A 21,443-nucleotide genomic window follows, 5' to 3' on the forward strand; every position below is an offset into this window, starting at 1 on the left:
AAAAGAAATAAAAATTTATAACCTTATTTCCATATCCTTAACTTTTCAAATTTCTCGACTATTTTTAATATATTCTCTTAAAATATACTTATAAATTTTTAAGTAATTTCGAAATATTCTTTTTAGCGTACTCGATACTTATTCTTCTTCCCTCGTTTTTTTCGATATATAATCTTCTCTATTATATACTCCTCTTATCTTTTAATAATTATAAATATAAAAAGAGATATCTCTCTATTAAAAGGGTTTAACTTAGTTTACTTTAAGTAAATAATTAAAATAATTAAATAAATTTTAGATATATTAAGTAAAAATTTAAGCTTATAAATTAAAGCGTTAATTTTTTTAAGAATTTTATATAAATCGACTTTTTTAATAGATAATAAGGAATTCTTTAGAATATAATAATCTACTTTTTTAGTTCTAATTAATTTAAAATATATATTATTAATTAAATTAGAGATTTTATATTTAATATTATATTTAATAGCTATCTTAATTTATATAAGCTTAATAGTATTAGAAATATTATTATAAATTATCTTTTAAATCTTAATAAAGTTCGTTAATATTAAGTCTTTATCTAAGATTATACTCGCTAAAAAATCTCTAGATTTAATTTTATAGAGAGCTTCGAAAGAAATAATAGAAGTTAAGGCGTTCTTTATAATATTTAGAAAATACTTAACTTCCGATAGTAGAGTATTTTAATTTTTCTTATATTTATCGATAAGTAGATATTATAAAGTTATCTCTATTATTTAATTTATATATTTTATTTACTTATTTATTAAAGAATAATAGATTATTATTATTTTAAGTATTATCTTATATTTTAAAAATAATATTCTTTAGAATATATTAATAATTTTAGGATTTTAATTAAAAATTAATTTATAGAGAATTTTTTAAAATCTATAGATTTAATCGAAATATCGAGCCGCTTAAACTTTTATTATATCTTTCTTATTCTCTAATATTAATTAAACGAATTTAAAGAATTTATTAATAAATATTAGAATATAATTATATTCGTTAAAAGTTAGAGATAATTTAATTATAAAGTTTATAAATAATTCTTTTAACGACTATTAAGAACTTTTTACTAGTTAAAGTTATTTATATAATAATTATTAAGAGAGTTTTAATAATTAATATATTAAGTAATTATTAATATATTCTTAAATTATTTTTTATATCTTTAAAAAGTAGATTTAGTTATAAAGTTAATTATATATTTAATATATATTTTTATAAATATAATAACTATAATTATACTCTAAAACTTTATAAATTAATTTTTTAAGAATATATAAGCGATCTAATCTCTTATTTAATATATAAAGTAATTTCGAGTTAATATTAAGATAATAGAATTAATAAACGATTTATAAGCTAAATTCTAAATCTTTAATCTTCTTTACTTACTTTTAAATTTATTTATATATATAATTAAAGTATAAATTATTAAATAAAATTATAGAAATTTTATTAAGGAATTTTTTTTGGCTTATAATATCATTATAGAAAAAACGCTAGTTATATTTAAATCTATTATTAATATTTCTTCTATAAATAAGTCTTTAATAAAAAACTAAGATAGTTTATCGACGTTACCGTAAGTTCTTTTAACTCTATATATAATTTTTATTCTAGATTAAAAAGTCGATAAGTATAAAGCTTATTTATTTAATCGAGCGAATTAATAACTATTAGTTTTATTTTAAAGAATAGATTTTAAAGCGATATAATTAGTAATTATTATAAAATCTCTATTATCGAAAAATTAAGAAAGCTTAATTAATATTTAAACTAAGATATTAATCTTTAACTTCGTAATTTAATATCGAGTTTTAATATCGCTAAAATCGCGTGATAGAAATAAGATTAATTATTTAATTTTATCGATATTAACTTAATATAATATTATCTTATAGTCTTTCTTCTTATTATCGTCGATATATAATATAAATAAATAATTAAAATTCGAGAAGGCGAGTATTAATACGTTATATAGTTTATTCTTTAATATCTCTTAGACTTTATAATATTTTAAACTAGCTTATAAATCTATTACTTTAATAATAAAATCGTTTAATTTAAAAGTTTTAATTATCTTTATAAGGCTTAGATTAATATTAATTAAGAATTTTTTTTTATATAATTTTATTAAAATTTATTCTTATTAGAACTTCTTTTAAAATCTTTAATTTTAAATTTAATTAAAGATTTAATAATAATTATATAATATTCTACGAACTTATAATAATAGTCGAAAAAACTTAAATCGATCTCTAATTATCTAAGATTTCTTAAAAAGATTATTTTTTAAATCGCTTTAATCTTTTCTTTTATAATATTAAGACTAAATCTAAAAATATAATATTTAAATATAATAATATTTAAATAAATAAAATAATACTTAAAGAGTAAGAGAGTTACTCTACTTTTTTGTAGTAAATTTAATATCTAATTAAGATATTTAATATAATTATTAAGAGATATCGAAAAAATAATAATATTATTAATATAGATTAAAATAAATTATTAAAAATATAAGATAAGAAGTCTTTTTATTCGATATTAAAAAAAATTTAGAGTATTTATAAGATCTATAATAGAGATTTTTAATTATTCTTATTCTCGATAAAAATTAATAAAAGTAATTTTCTATTAATTCGAAGATTTAATAAGTTATTAAAAAAAATCTTTAATTAGATTAATAAATAAGAAGATTATTAATTCGTTTAAAGCTTTTAATATAATATTTTATTTAAAAAGTAAATAAGCGTTAAGATATAATTTAGTATTTATCTTTCTTAAATTAACGATAACTTGAAATTTATTATTTTTTTATATTATAAAAGTCGATAAGAAGATAGCGAAAGAAATTTTTAGAGATATTTTCTCGATATAGCTTTATTTTATTAATAGATTTAAAATAAAATTTATAGCTCGATAATCTCGCTAAGATAGATTAAAAGGATTTTATTTAAGTCTAGCGAAATTAGTCTTATCTTTAAAAGATATTAATATTTTAATTTTATTATTAAAACGCCTTAAACTAGACCGAAATAATAATTAACATTTTTTTAAGTATCTTCTTAATTTATTTCTTATATTTTAATTTTTAATATTTAGAAATATCTATCTATAATATCGTAATTTTCTTTAAGAAATTTATAATATATAATATATTTAATTTCTCTTTAAACTTTCTTATCAGTATATATAAAAGAATAAGATAGGGCTGAGCTTGAAAACCTTGAATTTGTATGTGCAGCCAATCATAAATTCAGGGTCACTACGCTCTTTGGTTAGACCAGCTGAGTCATCGCGGGTAAATAAATTAGCGTCCGCAACCATCAAAATCTCGCCCTCCCGCGCCTCCCTCATCAAAAAAATAGGTGTACGTTATTCACAATAGTAATAACTTTTTTGTTTTTCATTAAAATTTTGAAATTTGAAATTTTAAATTTTGAAGCGCTATTTGCGCTTTCCGAATTTTTAAGAATTTCAAAAATTTGTCTTATAATTATTAAAGCGCAAGGAATTCAAATATCGCTCACCAAAGTTCGCTCACCAAAGATCGCTCACCTATTTACTCGATAGCCCTAATCAAAAAAATGATTATGAATTTAATTCATAGGCCTTTACTCGTAAAGATATTAATAAAATAAAAATTTATCTTTATAAACTTAGTCGAGTTTTAAAGAATAGATAATTTTTTTAATAATTAGCCCTTATAAATTTTAATAGATTATTCTTTAAAGTTAGCTATAGAAATAGCTTAAGAGTTATTATTAATTATAATTTAAATATTTAAAGTAAAGATTTTAAGCTAAAGATTAATAATAAAAATAAATTTAAATAAATAAGGATATTAGAGGTCGATATTAAATAAAAATATTTTAATTTATATTTAATTAAAAAATCGTAATCGATATAGCGTAGATATTAATCTTTCTCTACTTCGATATTTATAAAATTTTTATCTTTATTAATAATATAGATATAAATAATAACTTTAGAATCTTAATCTTAATTCTTAGAATTTTTCGAGTTACTCGAATAAAAACCTCGCCTTTATCTTCTATAATAATAAGATTAAATTCTCTCTATTAAATATTTATTTTATTTAATTTTAGAATATTAATATTAATAATTATATTATAAGATAAGTTAAATACGATATAAAATTCTTCTAAGACTATTACTTCTTTTTTAATTATTATATATATATTAATAGAGAAATATATATAATCTTATAATAGTAGTATACTAGCTTCTACTCTCTTATAGCGAAATCTTCTCTTATTAAATATAAAATAGACTTTATTTTAATTAAAAAATTCTAAATAATATTAATTAGATATTAAAAATATTTTAAAGCTAAAGTTAACGTAAAAATTATATATTTATTTATTTTTATTATAATAACTATTTATAGTACTAGAAAACTTTTTAAATATTATATTATATTTATTATTATTTTTTAATTTTATATTTATAATTAACGTTAAAGCGAGATTTAAATTATTAATACTTCTAAAAGATATTTATAAATAATATTAAGAATTCGATATAGTATTTAAAGATATTCTTATAATTAATATAATAATAAAGTTTTCTTTAAATAAACCTCGATTATTAATTAAAAGCTTTAAGAGAATTCTCTCTAGCTTTTCTCTTCGACTAAAGCTTTTAAAATTATATAAATCTCGAAATTATAAATATTAAGATCTTTCTCTTCTCTCTTATTATAATTTTTATTATTATTATTATCTTTATTAATATCTATCTATTTTAAATTAATTTTTATAATCTTTCGATTATTTTTTCGATAATTATTATCTTAATAATCTTCGCTATAATATCTATAAAAATAAGATAATAACTTTTTAAATTGACGTTTATTTTCTTTAATTTTAGATATCTTTAGCGATTATTTAGATCTAGTATTTAAATTAATTTTAAATTTAAACTTCGCAGTCTAAATTAACTTCTTTATTATTAGATTTTTAAAGAGTTATTAAACTCTAATTAATATTAATATTTTTAATAAATTAAGCTTTTAATAAGACTTATTTATCTTATAAACGCGCTTTATCGTTATCTTATTATTATAAATTTATCTATTAAAATTCTTAATTATATCTTTCTCTTTATATATAAATATAATAAGAGCTAAGTTTATATCTAATCTCTATTAGAGATATCTAATAATTATATTCTTATTAATAACTTCGACGTTATATAGATAATTAATTTTTTTTATTAAGTATTAACTTAGCGTGATAAGAGAATTATTAAATTGAAACTTTATCTTTTCCGTTTTCTTTAGAGATTTAAAACGATTTAATCGATACTCTTAAAGAAACTTATCTTCTTATATTATTAAACTATAATTTATCTTCTAGCGAACTCTTATAAAGAGATTATTATATTATTCTAAAGTATTTTTCTTTAAATATATTAAGAGTATTTAAAGAATAAGAGCGTTATCTTCTAGTTTCGCGATATATTAAAAGCGATAAACGAAGAAAATCGCGAAGTATTTTTAAGAATTAAATATTATAATATTCTCTAAGCGAAGCTTCGGAGTTTTTTATTAGTTTAAAGATTTTTAATAGTTTAAATACTTATATAATTAAAAATTATTTCGAGAATTTTTATATCCTCGAGAGAGGCGATTATTTTAGATATATAAATAATTATATTCTCGAGATAGACGATTATTTTAATTCTAATAACAACCCGAAATTAATTTTAAATAACGATTTTCTCTAGAAATAAACTCGAGTTTAAGATCGAGATTACGACTTTAATAAAGCTTTATATCTTATTAAATAACTTTTATTTATAAATAAATTAATTTATCCTTAATTATTAAATAATTAAACTTCTTCGATTATCGATAAAATTCTTAAATAAATTCTTAAGACTTAGAATTACTGGCCGGAAAGATATAGTATATCCTATGGGATATTTCATACCAAGTGATACTATACCGTACCCGGGTATGGTATGAATAGGGTCGGATATCATACCATTTTTCTAGTATGGGTTCGGGATCTTGGCGGTATATCCCACGGTATGATATATCTGTGGGATCATATCATGATATGATATATGTATGAAATATCTCGATTGGGATTTCTATATTTATAGAATAATCCGACTGAGATATATAGAATATATTTATTCTTCTTTATTGAGAGAGAGGGAATATAAAGAGTAATTTAATATAGCTATTTATCTTTTTATTAATATTAATAATTAGAATAATAATTAGAACTATAAGCGTCTCTATTCTTCTTCTTAAAATTATAATATAAAAGAATATTCTAAATTTTAAATCTTTAAATATTATAAGAATAAAATTCTATAATTATCTCTATTTATATATTTATCTTAACGTATTATATAAGCTTAATAAACTTTATATTTATCCTTCTCTCGAATCTTAATTTACTCTTCTATTCTACTTTATTTTAATTCTTTTAAATACTTTAAATCTATCTCTATCTAATTAAACTTATTAACTATTTATAAATAAATTCGCTTTTTAAATTATTTTAAATCTCTTTTTTAAGATTAGATCTATTATTATTAACTCTCTCTAATTATAAATCTATTAATTATTTTTTTATATATTATAAAGTATTAATAATATATCTTAATAAATTTATAAATATTAGACTTATTAAAGTACTTTTTATAAGCTTATTATTTTTATTAATATAATTATTATAAACGTTAATTAAGTTTTTATATAAAGTATTATTAGCTCTTTTAATCTAATTCGATATATTAAGATCTTCTTTAAAATTAAATCTAGCTTATTTAAATTTATTTTTTTAATATTTTATATAAAAAATTATTATTAGAGTATAGAATATCGTTAATAAATAATATTTCTAAGTATTATAATATCTTTTAGTTATTAAAAAATATCGCTTATATATAATAGCCCCCGCGAAAGAATAAAAAATATTACGAGTTATTTAAGCGATTATAATATATTTAAATTTTAATTTCTTTTATTACTCTAGAATTAGAAGATTTATTAGATTATTAAAAGAAGCTTTATAAAAATTAAAAGTAAAATTATAATTAGAATAATAATTAGAAAATTTATTATTTCTTTTATATCACTAAAATTAATTATATTTATTCTTATTATCTAAATTTTTAATATTAGAGAATATAATTTAATTAAATATATTTTTATTTAGTTAATTTATTCGCTTAACTCTTTATAATTAACTACTTATATTAATATTTTAATAATTTTAAAATATCTTTTTAAGTATTTCTTAGTAGATCTTTATCTATAACTTCTTTTTAATATTAATCTTTTAATTTAATTTCTTTAATTTTATATTATTATAATTTAAATATAAAAGCGTAGCTTATTTATATAGATAGCTTAAATCTAATTAAATTTAATTATAATAATTAATTAATTTCTTATAAATCGTCTTAAGAGCTTTAAGAAACTCTTTTTCTAAGAAATCTTCTTTTTTCTTAATTTTCTAAGCTTTTTATCTATATAGTTAAATAAATAATTATAAATATTAAAAACGTAATAAATTATAATCTTCTTTCCTCTACTTATTAACTTTATAAATTTATAAAAAAAATTAATAAATTAAATTAAATATTAAATCTATTAGAAATTAATTAAAAATTATTTAGACGTCTAAACTATAATTTCTATTTATAATTATTTTTTATTATTTAATCTTAAATAGATAGTTAATCTATTTTTTAAGAAGTATATAATATTAATATAAAGAAGTAAAGCGTAAATTAATATCTAATAAGTTAAATTTTAATAAGTCTTAATATTCTAAAAAAATTTAAGAAGGCGTTTCTAATAATATTACTTTTTTTTAAAAAATTAATATTTATTTAATATTAAAATATCTTTATCTTAAAGTCGTTTAGTTTATAATATAAAAAAAATCTCTTTGCGCTAATTACTAATATTAATATATATAATAATTTTTTAAATCTTAATATAATTAATAATATAATAATTAGAATAATAATAAGAAATATTATATTTTTATTAAGGTTATTAATAAGTTAATTATATTTATTTAAACTTAATTCTTATCTTCTTTATTATCTTAACTTCTCTAAAATTTCTTATTTATTAAAATAATTTTAATATTATTTAGAAGTTCTTTTAAGGCTAATTAAATAATATATATTATATAAAGAATATATTATAAATAATTTAAAAACTTAAATTCTTTAATATTAAGCGGGTTTTTTATTATAAAAATAAAAAGATAAATAATTAAATCTTTAAAGAGTATATTATTATTATTAGCGTTATTAGTTATAAGTCTAAATATATAAGTTTAAATCTTATATTCTATAAGAATTAAATTAATAATATTTATAAGTTTCTAATTAGTATATTTATTTTTAATATACTTAAAGTCTATAAGAATCTTATACTATTACTAATTAATATTAATAAAAAAAATTAAAATTATTATAAATAATTAACGATTATAAGATAATTAATAATTTAAAATTAAAGAGACTTTAATATTATTAATTAATAAATTCTTTAATAATTTTATCTCTAGCTTTATAGCTTTTTCTACTAATCAATTCTTTATAATAGATATTAACTTTAATTATATATTAGAGTTAAAATAGTATAAAAATTATAATATTTTAAAATTATTAGTAATTATAAATAGAATATTAATATTTATAATTTAGCGATAAAATTATTCTAAAAAGTCTTAGCGTATAAGCTTTCGATCTTCTAATATTATAAAAGAATTTTAATATTATCTTTTTTAGAGTAAATAGTAAATTAGATATTCTATTTATTATTTTATTTATTAATAATTTATATTATCTAACTTAAAAATATATCTAATTTTTATAACTATTAATTAAGTTTATTTATTATAAACTATTTAAATTAAATTTCTTAATATATTTCTTAAATTTAATATATTATGAGAGCAATATGGAAATGTAGATATAAGAGTAGTATATAGTAAAGATAATTGTTCTTCTACTAAGAAGTAACTACTTATAATGCTAAGCTAAGATTCTTGCTAAGATACCTTCTTAGCAGGTACGAAAGTAGGTAAAATCATATATCTATCAGTATATATAACAGAATAAGGTAGGGCTGAGCTTGGAAACCTTGAATTTGTATGTGCAGCCAATCATCAATTCGGGTTCGCTACGCTCTTTGGTTAGACCGGCTGAGTCAGCCCGGTAGCCCTCCCGCGCCTCCCTCATCAAAAATTTGTATGTAGAAGTTTTACACTTTGAAGTACTCAGCTTGCGATACATACAGTTACTTCATAATTCCTCAAATTGTAGAGCTCGCTTTGCGCTTTCTAACGCTGTAAAAATTATGAAGTTTGGCCTACTATTGGTGGATTAAATGGACATTCAAATATGGTAGTCATGGTAGTCACACCAGACGCGTCCGGGATCGGATAATAATCCTTCCACCTGTTTGTTATTCTTCCACCATTCTACCAATTCTACCAATTCTACCAATTCTACCAATTCCACCAATATAAACATAATCGTCTTCGGTACCCCTCGCCCAATTAGAGCCCCTTACTGACGCCCCCAGGCCACCCCTCGGCGAATCCGCTACTACTGACAATCGAGGCCGCAAGCGAGCCCAACAGCTACCTACTACTGCTCATAAACGCGTTGAAAGGCCCTCAAAAAGAGTCCGGTTCAGGCACGTACACCCCTTTTGCCCGCCTCTTAGAGGCCCTACTGACACCCCCAGGCCACCCCTCGGCGAATCCGCTACTATTAGCAATCGAGGCCGCAAGCGAGCCCAACAGCTACCTACTACTGCTCATAAACGCGTTGGAAAGCCCTCAAAAAGAGCCCAAACGGATACATCCTCCCCTACATACTCCTCCCAAGCCAGCGATAGATGGGTTAAACTAACATTCAAATATTGTAGTCACACCAAACGCGTCCGGGATCGGATAATAATCCTTCCACCTATTTGTGTAACCATTCTTCTTCCACCATTCTACCAATTCCACCAATATGAACACATTTACCCTCGGTACCCTCGCACTCAGTTGAATAAGAGGAGGATCTACAACAGGCGAATGCGGAGAACACTACGGAGAACATTGCGGAGACAGTCATCAGCAGCAGTAACACAACAGGCCTACTCTCCACGATCTCACACCAGCCCGATACTCAGTAAGAGGAGGAACCACTGCAGCAGGTAAATGCGGAGAATATTGCGGAGACAGTCATCAGCAGCAGTGACACAACAGGCCCGGCTAGGCCTACTCTCCACGGTCTCACACCAGCCCGATACTCAGTAAGAGGAGGAACCACTGCAGCAGGTAAATGCGGAGAATATTGCGGAGACAGTCATCAGCAGCAGTGACACAACAGGCCTACTCTCCACGGTCTCACATCAATCCACTCAGCCAGTGCAAGAGAAGTCAATACAGCAGGCGAATGCGGAGAACACTGCGGAGAAACCAAGCGGCAACAAGGCCCCCAGCACCAAGAACACGGCTCAGCTCTCCAAGATCCCACGTCATATGCTCTCCACGGTTCCACATCAAATCATCACTCAGCAAGCGCGGAGAACACCACTGCAACTTAGCCTGTCATCCCCACTACATTAAGGAGTAAGAGGAGGAACTACAACAGGCAAATGCGGAGAACACTGCGGAGAACACTATGAAGAACACTGCGGAGAACATTACGGAGACAGTCATCAGCAGCAGTGACACAACAGGCCTACTCTCCACGGTCTCACACCAATCCACTCAGCCAGTGCAAGAGAAGTCAATACAGCAGGCGAATGCGGAGAACACTACGGAGAAACCAAGCGGCAACAAGGCCCCCAGCACCAAGAACACGGCTCAGCTCTCCAAGATCCCACGTCATATGCTCTCCACGGTTCCACATCAAATCATCACTCCGGAACGATGCATATTTGGACGAATTGAAACCGTCCGATGTCTACAGCTATGTCATTATTCGAAAAATTTCACTGCGGCAGGAGATATTGTGGGATTCACACCACTAATTGGCACGTTATCTCCATTTCTTTCCGATATTTCGATACTTCTTGCCATAAGAACATAGCCTTTCTCTATACCTTCCTAATTAGGCCTTAGCGCACCTCTCTCCGCACATATATGCCTATATATTATATAGATTAAATTAATTTCGTAGTGGTGGAAGTAGGTCAAAAACGCACAGCAAGCGATCAGAGTTCGATTTGACTTAGGGCTAGGGCTAAAATTCCATTTGACTTAAAAAATCCAATATTATTAGAAAATAAAATTAATTAAAAATAAAAAAAAAAAAAAAAAAAAAAAAAAAAAAAAAAAAAAAAAAAAAAAAAAAAAAAAAAAAAAAAAAAAATATTTTTTTTTATAGGTAGTAGCTTTAATAGCGGAGGTAGTAATAATATAGTAGCATAATCGATTGCGGAAGGCTTTTATAAATACGTCGTTGATAGTGGAGATAGTAGCGGAGATAGAGATAGGTCGGTCTTATAGTTTGATATAGCGGTCTCGTAGTCTCTCATCAATTTCGGAGTATCGCCTAGATACTTAATATTATATTATTAATTATATTTAAGATTATATTCTTTCTAATATATTAGATATTTAATTAACTAACTCTTATTATAACGTCTAATACGTTTATTAAGTAAGAACTATAGCTTATATAATTTATAATTATTAATATCGCCTTTTATATAGATAGAATTAGGCTTTTTTAATAATAGTCTATAAAAAAAATTAATATTAGCGGGCTATAGTTCTAGCTATACTATCGAGAATATAAGATAAACTCTTTAATAATTAAATATATTAAAGCGATATACTTATTTATTTATTTTAATAATAATCTCGAAAAAACTAATATAATATTAATTAATTTTATTTATCTTAATAATATTAATAGATTATAAAATAGAATAGTCTTTATATAGATATAAGAGTATCTTATCTCTCTTTTTAAAGTATATAGACTAATACTTATAATTATAATAAAACTTTTAAAATATTTAGATAAAGCTTATTATATCGATAACTTTAACTTTAATAATAGTATATATTTATTATAATAATTCGAATAATATAATAAGATTAAGAGCTTTATTAAGAGGGAATCTATAGAAGAGCTTATTCGATAACTTAATTATAGTAGTCGATTATATATTATTAAGAAGTACTTATATATATAGAAGAATAATAGACTATATTAAAGGCTTCTCTAGAATATATAAATAGAAGTATAAAGCGATTTCGGCCGTCTAGTTAATGCGTTTACTACTATTATTTATCTAGAAATAATAGATAATAAAGTATAATAGTTTAATTTTTAATTTATCGAATATAGCTTTCTATAGCTCTAATAGAAATTTAAAATCTCTATTAGATAGTAAGATCTTTAATATTTCTTAATTATTTATATCGAGGCGATCTAGTAAAGTAATAACTTACTCTTTAATATCTTAGATAGATTTATTAGAGATATAAGTAATTCGCTTTATAAACTTATTTATAACGGTTATTATATAATTAAATCTCTTATTAAATAGTAATATAGTAAGAATGAAATTAAGCGTTAAGGTGTGAAAAGATAGAGTAGAACTCTCTATAGGCTATAGGTAATTATAAGACTTATAGCGGCGAGTTTATAATATTAGATACTTAGAATAATACTTAATATAGCTATAAAGATATTTAAATAATTCTTATATATATTATAATTTAAAGATTATATTAAAAGATCTTTTAAAATCTAGATAATTATCTTTATAGGCGATTTCGAGAATATCTTTAATTAGCGATTAGGGTATATATAATCGTTTAAGATCGATAAATTTATTTTTATAAAAAATAAGGTTAGAGTCTATAATATTATAAAAAAAAAAGCTCGACGCTCTCGCCCTTAGCTATCAGCGTTACATTAATATCTATAATACCGATAATCCTTATCTAGTATAGATCTATGCTATATCTAATAAGAAGCCTACTATAAAAGACTTCGTTTATCTCTACTACGATAGTAGAGTAACTATAAACGCTACTATAATCTATTACTTGCGTAACATAGATATACAAGATATTAAGCTCCGAGTGGTCTTCGGATAGCGTTGACTTACCGGTGCTTACAAGGCGTGAAAGAGCGTCTGGCACAATGTGTTCCTTGCCAGGCTTGTGTCTCACATCGAGGCGTTAAGCTGCAGGCGTACAAAGATGTGAGCATAGTTCCACCCTCGAAAAGCAAGTCCCGTGCCTAGGTTGGACTTCTCGGTGGAGTCAGAGTCAATGATTTCAACAGAACAGGAGCCTTGGTGGCAGGAGACTTCTGATGAAGGCTCTTGCAGACAGCCCTCCTGCTTAGCTGCGGAAGGCTCTTGCAGACAGCCCTCCCGTAAGTATTTATGGAGTTTTGTTTTTAATGCGAATAATATATCGCAGTTTCGGTAAACTATATAAATATCGATAAAGTTAATATAGGCCTCTTTATATAACTATTCTTTATAATTATCAGCGGAGCTTTTCTTAGACAATTCGCCTTAATAAGCTTCTTATACTTTATTATATTTTTAAAAGATATTAGATTAATTCTTATTAATATAATTAGCTTAATTATAAATTATTTAATTATTATAATTAACTTAGTAAATAGTAGTCTAGCTATAATAGATACCTTATAACTATTATAACTACTTATCTCTATTACTTTAATAGCGATTATCTTATCTTAAAAACCTTCTATCTTAAAAAGGGTTTAATTATTTAAATTAATTCGAGAATATCGAATCTAACGTATTTAGAGGATTAGCGATTTAAAGGCGTAATAGTATAATAAGCGAATAATTATCTTACGAAGCGTATTACTAATTTAATTAATAATCGTACTATTAATTATTATAAGCGTATTATTTTTTATTATAAGATTTATTCTAGTAGTTAAAAGGCTATCGCGAATAGAACTAAGACTAAAAGAAATTAAATAATTAATTTCTGTAATTCTATTAATCTTAACGATTAATATTTAATTAATCTTATTAAAGGCCTTATTAAAAGATTTGATTATTACATTATTACTATAGTAGTTGACTTTATTAAAACCTTTAATAAAACGATCTAGATATCTTAAACTATATATCTTTCTTTAATTTAAATACTTAAATAAACGAAGAAATTGATATTATAGTAGACGATAAGTCTATAAAAGTATATAAGTTTACTATAATATCTTAATAGATAAATATTAATTAATTTTCGATATTATCTATATTAATAGATTTTATATAATAAATAACTACTTATATATAGCTCGAAAGCTTTTTTTTATTATATATATTTATTAGAATATACTTCTTAGTAGTAAGATAAATAAATACTACTTTAATCGATTCCTTAAATTATCTTAATAATATCTTATATTATTTTTTAATATTATTATCTACTTATAAATTAAGCTTCTTAAGATTTAATAATTTAATAATATATTATAATAACGCTATATCTCTTAATATTATATTAAAATTAATTTTAATTATAGAAAAGTCTTTTATAATAGCTATATCCCGTAATTATTTAATAAAAAAAATAACGCTATAAAAGTAGATATCTTTACTAATTATAACGATCTCGTCTTCTTTATAGGATTTATCGAGATAAAAATCGAAGTAATTAAGATTCGATAGATTCTATTAATTGAAGGTATTTAATAAAATAAATAGTTTTCTAGATAGACTTTATAGCCCTAATTATTCTATAGAGTCTATAGGGCTAAATAATATTTATAGATTCTATAATACTTAGATAATAGCTCTTTAAATAGTATTATTAATATCTTACTAAAACTATTAATAATCGAGAGAAAAGTTAGAAGCTATAATATTATCGTAGATTATAATTTTTATAGAGATCTTAAATATAAAAGAAGAATATTTATTAGATAAGCTTATTAATATAAAGCTTCTTATTTAAATAATTTCTAAAGATTTCTATATAGCTAATAAGAGAGAGCTTAATAAAGATAAATTTAATAAAGTAATATCGATTAAAGAAGGCTTTAGTAGCTCTACTAGCTATATAGTAAGATTTTCGAAGTCTCTAACTATCTTATAAAAGAAAGGCTTATTAATAGTCTAATCTAATAGCTATAATATTAATAATTTAAATTCTAAAGAATTAAATCTAGTTCTTACTTTATTATTTTATAATATAAATAAAAATCTTAATAGCTCTAAGGGCTTAAGAATATAAGTAATAAAATATCGAATTATAGATACTATCGAAGGCTTTAATAGATTAAGATATAAATATACTATTTTAATAAAGTCGTCGATTTAAAAGGCTAATATAATTATTCTTTAATTAATATAGATTTAAACGACGTCGATATTAAGAAGATATTTTATTAGATTAAAATTATTTATTAGATTAGTAAGATAGTAGTTTAATTAATAAATAAAAGAGCGTTAGCGAAAGACTTAGATAGTAGAATAGCTATAAAAAATTAAGTAATAAAGTATTATTAAATAAATAGATAATAATAAAGAAGCTTCTAAATTATTCGATAGTTAATTAATATTAAATAATAATATTACTATTATATTATAAGAGTAATATAAAAATATAGATATAAGAGTAGTATATAGTAAAGATGGTTATTCTTCTATTAAGAAGTAACTACTTATAATACTAAGCTAAGATTCTTACCAAGATACCTCCTTAACAGATACGAAGATAGATAAAACCATATACCTATGCAGTCACGACAGCTTACTGTGACATATATATTATTATATTATTTATTTTATAATCTATAAATAAATAAATTAGAATCTTATTATAGTAATAATAAATAATATATAACTCTCTAAAACCGACGAGCGTATATTCGTTAAATTATATTTACTTCTAAGATTTTTAAATTTCTAAGTCTTAATAGATAGATTAATAATCGTTACTAGATTTAGATTAATTCTATATAATCTATACTATCTTTATTTATTATTATATCTATTATTTTTTATTATTAATATTAAAAAGAAAGTAAAATTTATTATTATTTTTATATTAAAATATACTTATTAATATCTTATACTAAGTATTATTAATTAAGAAAATTAAATTTATACTAAATAAAGATCTAACTAATATCTTAAAATTAAGATATTTAAAAAGAAATTAAAAGAAATATATAAATAAATAAAATATTAGAAATAAAATAAGATTAATATTTAATATATAAATCCTATTTTCTCGCTATAATAAAAACTTATACCGCTTTAATAATATATCGCTATATTATTCTTAATATTTTAAATTAAAAATTAATTCTTTTTAATTAACGTTATAATTAATAATTATATATTTAAGAATATATAATAACGCTAATATAGAATTAGTATTTAATTTAATTAATTTAAAACTCTAATTAGTCTAGCTATTAACGCTTCTCTATTTAATATAATATATATTTTACTTACTTTAATATTAATACTTATTTATTACTATATTATTTTAATTATTAAGATTAAAAATTATATTTATTTAATTAATATTCTAATCGCTAGCTATATTAATAAGAGTGTATATTAATATTTTAAAACTATTAAATAAATTTTATTAGATATTAATATAGAATTAAAATTTAATTTAGATACTTTAATAATTTAATTAATTAAACTAATTATTATTTAAATCTTTTATATATAAAAATTAAATCTTTTATCGCGCTAAGATTATTTTTAAATTTTAAAATCTTTTTTATTAATATAACTTTCTTCTATTTAAGTAATATTATAATATCTTTTATTTAGATATTAAAATATTAAAGTATTATATTCTTCGCTTTTAATTAAATAATATTATCTTTAAGCTAATATCTTTAATCTTATAAAAATAATAATTAATTTATTATAAATAAAGATAAAAAAGAAATAATATCTTCTTCTATTTTTAGAATAGAAGAAGAGAAAAGAGTAAATAAATTAATTATAAATTATAAACGGCTCGATATTTAAGAATAACGAATTAATAAAATTATAATATTAAAATAAAGAGCTTTTCTTATAATTAATAAATATAAGATTAAATAGAAATTAATTAGATTAATAAGATTATCTTTAATAAATATATCGCGTATATAAAGAATATTAAAATATATAAAATATAAGAGAGAGCGTATATATATAATTATAAATATTTAAAGTATATTTAAAATATAGAAAGAAGCGTTTATATATAGCTCTATAATATATATTAATAAAAAAGAAATTAATTTCTTTTTCTAATTAGCTTTCTAATTAATATTTAAACTTAATTTATCTTTAAATAATATTTTATTTTAATAAAATTTTAGTTATATAATATTAATTAGCTTAATAATAAATATTTAATATTATTCTTTTCTAATTTACTCTTTTTTTTAAAAAATTCTTTTTATTATTATAATAATTATATTATAATATACTCGTTTATTATAATATTATCTATATCTAAAAAAAAAAATTTTTTTTTTTTTATATTCTATAATTAAATTAAATTAATAATATTATTTTTATAAAGTAAGTATACGCTTAATAGCGCTATATCTTTTAATATAATAATTAATTATAATATTAATTATAATTTATTAATATATAATATTATTATCTATTAAAGTTATTAATTTAATATTTATAAAAATTAAATTTTTTTTTAATAATTTATTAATTACTAATTTAGATTTATTTAAATAATTAAAATAAAATAAAGATAAAATTTCGCGAAGATAAAGATTAGGAAATTATATATAAAGTTTAAAAAATATAATTATAAATAAGAAAAGTATATAATTATATTAATTATATATATCTAAATTAAGTAATAAATTAATTATATATATTAATTATATTATTATTAATTAAACTTTAAAATCTATATATTAAAGAAAATCCGCGAATTATAGAAATTAACGAATTTAATTATTTTTTAAATTATATTTATTTAAGTAATAAAGAAAATCTTAATTTATATAACTTTAAATTTAATTAATTTACTTTAAATTTAAATCTCTATATTAAATATATTTTAAGAAATTATAAAAATAAAATTAATAAGTAATTTTAATAATATAACTTACTCTTTAATAATTATAAATAAAAAAAATTACTAACTAATATCTAGCGGCTTAATTATATATATTTTATATAAAAAGAATTACTTTATAATTAAAAGATATATAGCTTTTTAAATAATTATAATAAAATATAATATTATTAAAGTCTAGACGTAGTTTTTATAAAAAAAAATATATAATAAATAAAAGAAAAATTATTCTAAGTTAAGAATAAGATATTTTAATTATTATTTTATTTATTACGCTTAATTAATAATATTTAACTATTATACTTAATCTAATAACTTTATATATTTTATATTTATAAAATAAAACTTTTTAAATTAATTTAAATATAAATATACGCCCGTAAAAGTTAGAGAAAAGGCTTCTTATTCTAAAATCTATATTAAATTAAAAATTATATCTCTATATTCGATAGCTTTAATTTTTAAAATTATTATTAATATTAAAACTAAATTTATATAATAATAATATATCTTTCTTATTAGCGAGTATCTCTATATTTAATAATTTTAATTTCTAAAATTATTATTAATATCGCGATTAAATTTATATAATAATAGTATATCTTTTTTATTAATAAATATTCTTATATTTAATAACTTTAATTTCTATAATTACTATTAATATCGCGATTAAATTTATATAATAATAATATACTTTTCTTATTAATAAATATCTCTATATTTAATAATTTTAATTTTTAAAATTATATTTAATATTATAATTAAATTTATATAATAATAATATATCTTTCTTATTAACGAGTATATTAATAATTATAAATAATTAAAATATAATAGAAAATAGTAGATAACTCTTAATAATATTTAATTTTAAATCTATAATTTTTTTATCTTATTTAAAAATAAAAATATTTATATCTAGAATTTAAAATAAGTAAATTCTAATATATAATTATTAAATATTTAGATATAAATCTTTTAATTAAAAAATTAATTTCTTTAAAATTAATTAGTATAATTATAATAATAATTAAAAATATAATTATTATATTATATAATATAATTTAATAAATTAAATTTAATAAATTAAATTTAATAAACTTCGCTAATATAATACTAGATAAAATTTAAAATATTAAAATTATAAATAAAAATTCTCTTTTTTTTCTTTCTTAATATCTTATTATATTTTTTTTATTAATATTTTATATTATAATTATTTTATTTTATTTATCTTAATCTAACTTAATAATAATATATTATTAATTATTATTATTTTTAATAATAATTTTATTATATTATTATTATATAAAGATAGTAATATTAATTTATATATTAAATTAACTTATTTAAAAGATAATATAAATTTTAATAATCTTTTTAATAATATAAATAATTAGTCGAATAATTATCTATTTAATCTTTATATTAAAACTTTAAATCGAATTTTTTTTTTAAAATCTTCTAATTATAAAAAGATAATCGCGAAAAAAATTAAATAAAATAAATTTTTAATTATTTACGCTCTCGATATAAAGATTATTAGAAAGAGTATTTTAAGATCTTTACTTATAAAGACTAAAAATTAATATTAAAAATAAGAAAGTAAGTATAGTAATATAATATTTTATTAAGTAATATATATATATATAATTAATAATAATTTAGCTATTACTTTATAAGAGATTAAAAAATATTAAAAATTAATTAATTTACTTCTTTTAAAAAGATCTTTTATCTATATAATACGAGAGATTATTAATATAATATTATTATCTTATTATACTATATAAGTAAAGGCCCATGAATTAAATTCATGGAGTTGGATTTTTCTAAGTCAAATCGAACTCTGATCGCTTGCTGTGCGTTTTTGACCTACTTCCACTACTATAAAATTAATTTAATCTATGTGGTATGCAGGCACATATATGCGAAGAGAGGCGCGCTAAGGCCTAATTAGGAAGGTATATCGAGTGTGAAGGATTAATCCGTAATAATTGCCTATAAAAAACAGAGAAAGGCCATGTCCTTATGGCAAGAAGTATCGAAATACCGGAAAGAAATGGAGACAACGTGCCAATTAGTGGTGTGAATCCCACAATATCTCCTGCCGCAGGGAAATTTTTCGAATAATGAAATAGCTGTAGACATCGGACGGTTTCAATTCGTTCAAATATGCATCGTCCGATGTTTCTCCTGCAGAGGCCGCAGTGATGTACCATATTAATGCAGTGGGGATGACAGGCCAAGTTGCAGTGGTGTTCTCCGCTTACTGAGTGATGATTTGATGTGGAATCGTGGAGAGCATATGACGTGGGATCTTGGAGAGCTGAGCCGTGTTCTTGACGATGGTGGCCTTGTTGCCGCTTGGTTTCTCCGCAGTGTTCTCCATAGTGTTCTCCGCAGTGTTCTCCGCATTTGCCTGTTGTAGTTCCTCCTCTTACTCCTTAATGCAGTGGGGATGACAGGCTAAGTTGCAGTGGTGTTCTCCGCTTGCTAAGTGATGATTTGATGTGGAACCGTGGAGAGCATATGACGTGGGATCTTGGAGAGCTGAGCCGTGTTCTTGGTGCTGGGGGCCTTGTTGCCGCTTGGTTTCTCCGTAGTGTTCTCCGCATTTGCCTGTTGTAGATCCTCCTCTTGCTCCTCCTCTTGTAGAGTATTAGACTGAGTGGCTAGCTGAGTGGCTGACTGAGTGGATAACTGATATGACGTGGGATCTTGGAGAGCTGAGCCGTGTTCTTGACGATGGTGGCCTTATTGCCGCTTGGTTTCTCCGCAGTGTTCTCCATAGTGTTCTCCGCAGTGTTCTCCGCATTTGCCTGTTGTAGTTCCTCCTCTTACTCCTTAATGCAGTGGGGATGACAGGCTAAATTGCAGTGGTGTTCTCCGCTTGCTGAGTGATGATTTGATGTGGAACCGTGGAGAGCATATGACGTGGGATCTTGGAGAGCTGAGCCGTGTTCTTGGTGCTGGGGGCCTTGTTGCCGCTTGGTTTCTCCGCAGTGTTCTCCGCATTCGCCTGTTGTAGATCCTCCTCTTGCTCCTCCTCTTGTAGAGTATCAGACTGAGTGGCTAGCTGAGTGGCTGACTGAGTGGATAACTGATATGACGTGGGATCTTGGAGAGCTGAGCCGTGTTCTTGACGATGGTGGCCTTATTGCCGCTTGGTTTCTCCGCAGTGTTCTCCATAGTGTTCTCCGCAGTGTTCTCCGCATTTGCCTATTGTAGTTCCTCCTCTTACTCCTTAATGCAGTGGGGATGACAGGCTAAATTGCAGTGGTGTTCTCCGCTTGCTGAGTGATGATTTAATGT

At 22.1% G+C, this 21,443-nt stretch overlaps 3 protein-coding genes across 3 annotated transcripts; 1 reads left to right on the top strand and 2 right to left on the bottom strand.

The window, feature by feature from the left end:
- Positions 1–10,725: 10,725 nt before the first annotated feature.
- HO173_009300 (uncharacterized protein) lies at positions 10,726–11,136 on the top strand (the record flags this gene model as incomplete). The annotated part of the gene is made up of 1 exon (XM_037311191.1): positions 10,726–11,136. The coding sequence occupies one exon, from the start codon at positions 10,726–10,728 to the stop codon at positions 11,134–11,136; it is 411 nt and encodes a 136-aa protein (XP_037161848.1).
- Positions 11,137–20,624: 9,488 nt separating this feature from the next.
- Positions 20,625–20,920, bottom strand: HO173_009301 (uncharacterized protein; the record flags this gene model as incomplete). Its single annotated transcript, XM_037311192.1, has 2 exons — positions 20,625–20,779; positions 20,821–20,920. 2 exons carry the CDS (start codon positions 20,918–20,920, stop codon positions 20,625–20,627), a joined length of 255 nt encoding a protein of 84 aa, XP_037161849.1.
- A 77-nt stretch (positions 20,921–20,997) lies between these two features.
- Positions 20,998–21,320, bottom strand: HO173_009302 (uncharacterized protein; the record flags this gene model as incomplete). The annotated part of the gene is made up of 2 exons (XM_037311193.1): positions 20,998–21,179; positions 21,221–21,320. The coding sequence occupies 2 exons, from the start codon at positions 21,318–21,320 to the stop codon at positions 20,998–21,000; spliced, it is 282 nt and encodes a 93-aa protein (XP_037161850.1).
- Positions 21,321–21,443: the final 123 nt, after the last annotated feature.

This window comes from Letharia columbiana (assembly GCF_014066305.1).
Source record: "Letharia columbiana isolate WasteWater2 chromosome Unknown Sc0000039_s0, whole genome shotgun sequence".
NCBI classification, from domain to species: Eukaryota; Fungi; Ascomycota; class Lecanoromycetes; order Lecanorales; family Parmeliaceae; genus Letharia; species Letharia columbiana.